Genomic DNA, 6,785 nt, shown 5'->3' with positions numbered 1-6,785 from the left:
TCATTTCTCCACCCAGAGTGAAAACACTCTCAAAAGTAGAGAAAGTCATCCCTCTCTCTATTCGACGGATAAAGAGATTGCTTCCGAGAGGACCTCCGGCCTTTAAGTAGGAAAAAATTTTTAAAAAAATAAAAAAATAATATAAAAATAATTAGACACCGTGAAAATGGTAATTAATTACAATAAATGATAAATTCATTATAATTGATGAGAGATATAAATGTAAAGGAAATGCCATTGACGCTTGTTTACTTAATCTCTCCAAAAACCCAAACACTCATTTTAAGCATGGAGCTGCGTATGGTCGTCTTCATGATATTAATCCTATCAATGCTTATATTCTGCAACGTTGCTCATTCCTTACGTTTTGATATCGAATCTGATCATACAAAATGTATGACTGAAGATATCAGAAAAGACTCATTGACAATTGGTCAGTACTCAGTAATCAATCCAAATCAGAATGATCCTTTTCCTGAACATCACAAGATTGCTGCTATGGTAATGTTTAATTCATTTCTTTATCTCATTCTATTTTTTTTTTTATTTTTTAGGACAGCGAAATTGGGATCACCCGAGGGGGACTAAACCACCCGTTGCGATCATCTCCCGTTTCGACTATGCCGATGCAGCGATAATAACCCCGCCCCCATCGCTGCCCGGGAGGAAACCTTGAAACCGATCCAAGGGCACGGCCAAGTAAAACCCCCCATCCTATTATTTGAGGGTGTAAACACTTTCTCATAATTTGGTAAGCATTTGTGATTTTGTTAACTTGTATCATTGTTTTTTCCTTGTTTTTATTAAATTTTTATATAAAAAAAAAACTCCGTTAAGTATGGATGGCAATAGTTACCTGATTCAGTAGATATCCACCGATCCATCCGATTTCAATGGATATGGATGAACCTAAATACATATGGATACGGATATGGATGAAACTAAATAGATATGGATGTGGATGAAAGTTTCATCTAATGATATATCCATTAACACATGAAATACAAATGTAAATATAGTGTATTTAACAAAGTGTGTTCTATTTTCAACAAACATTATACGTTTTTGTGGATAGATTTTAATTATGTCATGTTATATTTATTTTTGTTATATTACGTTTTTATTTTCATTGTATATTCGGAAATATTATAACATATTTTGGAATATTCATCGGATATCCATTAACCCACTTAATTAATTGGATATGGATATGGATGGATGAACTAAAATTAAATGGATATGGATATAGATGGAAAAAAACTAAATGGATATAATACGTCATCATGAGATCCATATCCGATTCATTGTTATCCCTACCATTAAGGGCAAGTAGTCTGGAGGACCGGATGGGATGTCAACCCCTTCAAATATAGAGTAAAGTTAAATTTATATGCTACTCTTCTCCAAAATAAAAATTTCAAGTTCCGCCACCAACTAGTTCTACCCATAATTTTCTTTATATATTTTAATACAATTGAATAATATTACATTATGATTATAATTAGATGATCAATCCACTAAAATGCATGGGTCGGTGCCGATGATGTATTAGGGCTTACAATTACTACCTTGTTTATATACAGAGATGTTTTGTTGCATTGATAGTATTTTTGCTTGTAATTGTAATTGTAGTTGTTCTCGCCTAAGGGGAATCGAGTTCACTATGCTGAAGATGTGGTATTAGGACAATTTGTGTTAGATGTTGAGGAGGATGGGAGTTATATGGCTTGCTTTTCGGCTGTTATTCATAAGCCACCGGTGAACATCTCTGTCGACTTCAATTGGAGGTCAGGCGTTGATGCTAAAGATTGGTCTAATGTCGCCAAGAAAAACTCAGTTGAGGTAACTACATTTTGTTAATTACTAGTACTATTTATCTCTCTTTATCATTTATTATATCTTATAAGAATTCGAGTTATAAAAAGAGTCTGATTACGTTAAATAAGATTAACACGAATCGTACTGTTGTACACGTAGCTAGGTTACACTGATATTTGATAGGCAATCTTGTTTTACATTACAGGCAATGGAACTAGAGCTGAAGAAAATGGAGGACATTGTTACTTCAATTCACATTGAGATGTTTTTACTTCGAAAAAGGTTGGTCACTAAAAAGTCATACATTACAAATATAACGTTTAATGTTTTCGTGAACAAATTTACTTCTTAAAGTAACGATCAAAGCACAAATTTTTTTGAGTGGATTTGTTTTTAATATAAAGATTGTGATATTTCAGGCAACAAATGATGCAAGAGCTAAATGGGAATACAAACTCGACAATGGGTTATCTTAGTCTGGGTTCGCTGTTTATTTGCCTATCTGTCGCGGGCTTACAACTATGGCACCTCAAGTCATTTTTTCAAAAGCGAAAGATCATTTGATTGTATTTGTTGGTTAATTTGTTTCTCTACCTGTACGTAGTTACATCTGCAACAGGCCAGAAAGTTAAAATAAAAATACAAGTTATAGATAGCAATCAACTAATTGACATGAATCCAAACACTAAAGAACACTTTTGAATAATGGTGATCACTTGCAACGGAAATCAGGGGCGGAACTTGAACCCGACCACAGATGGAGCGGGTGTAAAAATTTATTAAATTTTTCATTGATAGGTGGGGCGAACACTAAAAAAAACCTTATTTTTTAGTAAATTTTTTTTAGTGTAAATTTTTTAAAAAAAAAATTCAGCTGGGGCGGGTGGCCCACCCTGCCCCTTATATATTCCGCCCCTGACGGAAATCCTCAGTACCCTACAATTATCATGATACGTTAAATTTTTTTACTACGCATAAAAAAAATAATACTCCAATTTATTTATTTATTTACTTACATTGTATTTAACTATTAAAAACAAGGTATTTTAATTTAATTGATAATTTTTTATTTGATTTAATTAATTATATTGAGAAAAATATTACATATTCAAATTTTTGGGTCCTAAACAATTGCCTATCTTGCCTATGCTCGAAGACACCTATGCTATTTAACTATACATAATGAATATAAGGATAAGAATGCTTTGCATTACAACCTTAACCTGCAACAGTCAAATACCAAACTATGTTGGTGTAAACAGCCAGAATAATCAATATTTCTATTTTGGCAAAAATATGAAAACTTTTATAACGAAAAAGACACTAGAAAACACGATGCCGAGAATACGATCTCAAATGTGGTACAATGTATCTAAAGATAAATGATTAATTATTTGCTCGTTAAATTATAAGTGTATATTATGGGAGGTGATTCTCACACACCACTTTTTAATCTATGTACACCTAATCACCTATTTTACCCTTAATTATACTTACAATAATAATATAAGTTCAACTCCCTAGATTAATCTATGAGCATAATTGTAAGTTTATGGAACGAAAGTGTAGATAAATCAAAAACTGGTGTGTGAGAATCACCTTCCGTATATTATGTTTAGTTTATATTAATAATTAATAGCTAGTTTTCGAACCATCGCTTCGCGCCGGGGGTTCGTTTTTCAATGTATTTTATTGTTTTTAGTTTGTAAAATTATTTCGTGGCTAACGATCATGTCGTTGAAGCACAACTCGAGTCGAACTAAAAGGTATATTCCGTCAGAGATTTAAATGTTGTTTTAAATTAACAATATATGTGCATCTCCGCGTTTCGCTATGAAATTGTTGACTTTTAAAAATTTAACGCAATTAAGTCGTTATCTTATATTAACACTTCGTATGATTTAAGAGTAGAAGATTTACTGAGATATATACAAAAAAAGAAAAAAAAATTGAAAAGTCCAAAATACCTTTGGAAAGATTTAAATGTTGTTTTGAATTAACAATATATGTGCAAAAAATGTGAAAAGACTTAAATGTTGTTTTAACAATATATGTGCATCTCCGCGTTTCGCTATGGAATTGTTGACTTTTATAAAATTTAACGCAATTAAGTCGTTATCTTATATTAACATTTCGTATGATTTAAGAGTAGAAGATTTACTGAGATATATCCAAAAAAATAAAAAAAAAAATGTGAAAAGTTCAAAATACCTTTGGTACTATTCATCAGTTTTGTCTAATAGATACTATAGTAAAGTAATAGTAATAGTAATAGTAATAGTAATAGTAATAGTAATTAATACGGAGTAATCAATAATTAGATTACTCCTTAGACCATTCTCAACGGTGTGTCCTCAACCATGTCATCAAGCATGTCCTCCAAGGGCTCCGTTGGCATTGTCCCCGCCCTCCTCCTCCCTCGAACGCCCTCACCCTCGTCGCCCTCGAATTTTTCATCCACAAGCATAAATGAGGACGGATGAAAGAGAGAGGAGTGTTCTTTTTTACTTGTACTCTAGGAGTAGAAACTTGTACATTCTTTTATTTAATTAATTTTGTGGGGTATGTGATGAGGAGGGAGTATGTCATGGTTGGTAGTTGTGTGTTATGAGAGGAAGTGGTGACTGGTGAGTAAGGTGGAGAGAGAAAGCTGATATGGCGCTGAGGAAATGACCATGACGGCGTATGATTGGAATTGGTCTTGTATTTTAGAGTTTCTTGATTGCTTGAAAGTATGGTTTGAAGTATCGTTGGGAGTATTATATTGGTGTCGTCTACGGAGTATATGATATATATACACCACATGGATAAGCACTAAGAACACACACTATATTAACACCAACTCATACAACAAAACAAGACCCCCATTCCTCAAAATTCCACCACTAGTAAAAAAAAAAAAAAAAAAAAAAAAAAAAAAAAAAAAAAAAACTCCACCGTGCAACACCGTATCGCCGTCGTCCTCCGCCACCATGTCAACCTCTGCACACACATTAAACCTAATCGGCGTTCTATCAGAATCAAAAAGAATCATTAACGCCCACTCCCGCCATTTCCTCGCCTTATCCGTTGTATTCCTTCTCCCTCTCTCTTTCTCTCTCATCATTTTCCCTGCTCTCCACCTCTCTCTCACTAAATACGACGTCGTTTCGACTCAGTTTCTCGTAATCAATCAACCGAATGTTCATCAAACCTTAACGTTATCTCTCATATACACGCTCTTCGTTTATATCTTTTTAATCAGTGCGATAGCCACAATCACCTACAGCACGTACCATGGTTTCTACGGTAGACCTGTCAAGTTTTTTCCCGCCATGAAATCGTTAATTTTCTCATTCTTCTCCCTCGTCTCCACCACAATCGCAGCTCAACTGTTACTGTTTCTGATATCGTTATCTTTTCTGCTGGTTTTCACGGTATTACTAAAATTGGGGCAAAACCTAGGGTTTGTAATCGATTTCAGTTCGATTTACTTTATAGTGATTTGCGTTATGTTAAGTACTTTATTAGGTTTACTATTAATGTATTTTATAGTTAATTGGTCGTTGGTTTATGTGATTGTTGTGGCTGAATCAAAATGGGGGTTTGAGCCGCTATGGCGAAGCTCGTATTTAGTTAAAGGGATGAAATCTGTTTCATTGTCATTGTTGTTGTTGTTTGGAGTATTGATTGGGTTTTCGATTTGGTTGAATTCGAATTATGTGTTGCATTTTCATGCTGTTGATGGATGGAGAAGTTGGCCTTTTGTGTTGCAGTTGGTTGTCGGTACGAGTATGTTGACTTTCTTTTTACTTCATAGCACGGCTGCGAATACGGTTTTGTATATGTATTGTAAAGCTTTACATGGTGAATTGGCTATCGAAATTGCCGAGGAGTTCGCAAGGGAATACGTTAGTCTACCTTTTGATGATGAGAAGGTACCTCATGTTGTTGCTGTTTATGCTACTTAGTGATATGAATCTATTCGCCGCCCTTTGTAAGTGTGATTTGAGTGTCTAATATGAACATACATCTTTCAAATGTTTTTCACTATATTGTACCTTTTCTATCTACATGTATGTTGTATATAATGACTATGCTCTTATCAGTAACGAATCTGATTTTGCTAAGTAAAGTAAATTTGTAAATTAATGTTACCCTGTTTTGTTACTTGCTTTTTGTATTGCTTGTTTGTTGTGTAGCTTTGATGTTTATTATACATAGTTGTAAGATTGCTGATCTCTGGTACTTAAGAACTTTGGGCTAAAAATATTTACATTTGAGAAACTAAATTTGAGGATGAAGACATAATCTATGTGGCTACTATGTCAGCGTGATTAGCCAAAAATAGGCGCGCAGTCGAGCCTTCAGACTTTTTCACTATCTGTGACGATGACATCATATCCATCCCTCATCGATCTTGTTAGTTACATGATTCATTGTATCTGGTCCACCAAAGACAGGATCGTCTGTATATCCCACTCTTGTCTGAGCTACTATCTGGGATGAATGATGAATCCATAGTTCTGAATACACTACGAGCTTCAAGCTGCAAAGGCACCAAACTTGACAGATTCTTATCTTTAACTAATATCATTTCTACCGTTAAAATTATTCATTTAACTCAAATCATTGGACGTGGTCATATTCATAGAAACCCATTTTGACACCTTTTGAGTTTTGACTCAAACGGGTCAAATGTGCAAATAGTCATAAGATAACTTTTCATCGTTTTGACTTTGATTACTTTATATATTTCAAGATCTCCTACTGTCACAACTCAACAAATGACTTATTTAATTAACACAGTGACCATATGACCAAAGTAAATCATAGAGATGTGTAATTACTTTGACCGTGCATCAACTCAACAAATGACTTATTTAATTAACACAGTGACCATATGACCAAAGTAAATCATAGAGATGTGTAATTACTTTGACCGTGCATACAACTAAAGACGTGTTTTTAAAGATCTTAGCATATAG

General features: G+C 33.9%; 2 protein-coding genes across 2 annotated transcripts; both read left to right on the top strand.

The window, feature by feature from the left end:
- Positions 1–288: 288 nt before the first annotated feature.
- Positions 289–2,382, top strand: LOC139850708 (transmembrane emp24 domain-containing protein p24delta9-like). Its single transcript, XM_071840264.1, has 4 exons — positions 289–501; positions 1,633–1,842; positions 2,024–2,100; positions 2,238–2,382. Exons 1-4 carry the CDS (start codon positions 289–291, stop codon positions 2,380–2,382), a joined length of 645 nt encoding a protein of 214 aa, XP_071696365.1.
- A 2,333-nt stretch (positions 2,383–4,715) lies between these two features.
- LOC139847801 (uncharacterized) lies at positions 4,716–5,950 on the top strand. Its single transcript, XM_071837523.1, has one exon. It carries the CDS (start codon positions 4,791–4,793, stop codon positions 5,766–5,768), a length of 978 nt encoding a protein of 325 aa, XP_071693624.1. The 5' UTR covers positions 4,716–4,790; the 3' UTR covers positions 5,769–5,950.
- The last annotated feature ends 835 nt before the right edge of the window (positions 5,951–6,785 follow it).

Source organism: Rutidosis leptorrhynchoides, chromosome 5 (genome assembly GCF_046630445.1).
Source record: "Rutidosis leptorrhynchoides isolate AG116_Rl617_1_P2 chromosome 5, CSIRO_AGI_Rlap_v1, whole genome shotgun sequence".
Taxonomy (NCBI): Eukaryota; Viridiplantae; Streptophyta; class Magnoliopsida; order Asterales; family Asteraceae; genus Rutidosis; species Rutidosis leptorrhynchoides.
The sequence above is the reverse complement of the archived record's forward strand: the minus strand, read 5'-3'. Positions and strand labels throughout refer to the sequence as shown.

What these genes read in the sequence shown, in the direction of transcription:
- LOC139850708 (XM_071840264.1), top strand. Translation starts at nt 289, where the DNA reads ATGGAGCTGCGTATGGTCGTCTTCATGATATTAATCCTATCAATGCTT. An exon ending in ATCACAAGATTGCTGCTATG is followed by an intron (nt 502 to 1,632) that starts GTAATGTTTAAT and finishes TTGTAATTGTAG; the next exon opens with TTGTTCTCGCCTAAGGGGAA. An exon ending in CCAAGAAAAACTCAGTTGAG is followed by an intron (nt 1,843 to 2,023) that starts GTAACTACATTT and finishes TTTACATTACAG; the next exon opens with GCAATGGAACTAGAGCTGAA.
- LOC139847801 (XM_071837523.1), top strand. Translation starts at nt 4,791, where the DNA reads ATGTCAACCTCTGCACACACATTAAACCTAATCGGCGTTCTATCAGAA.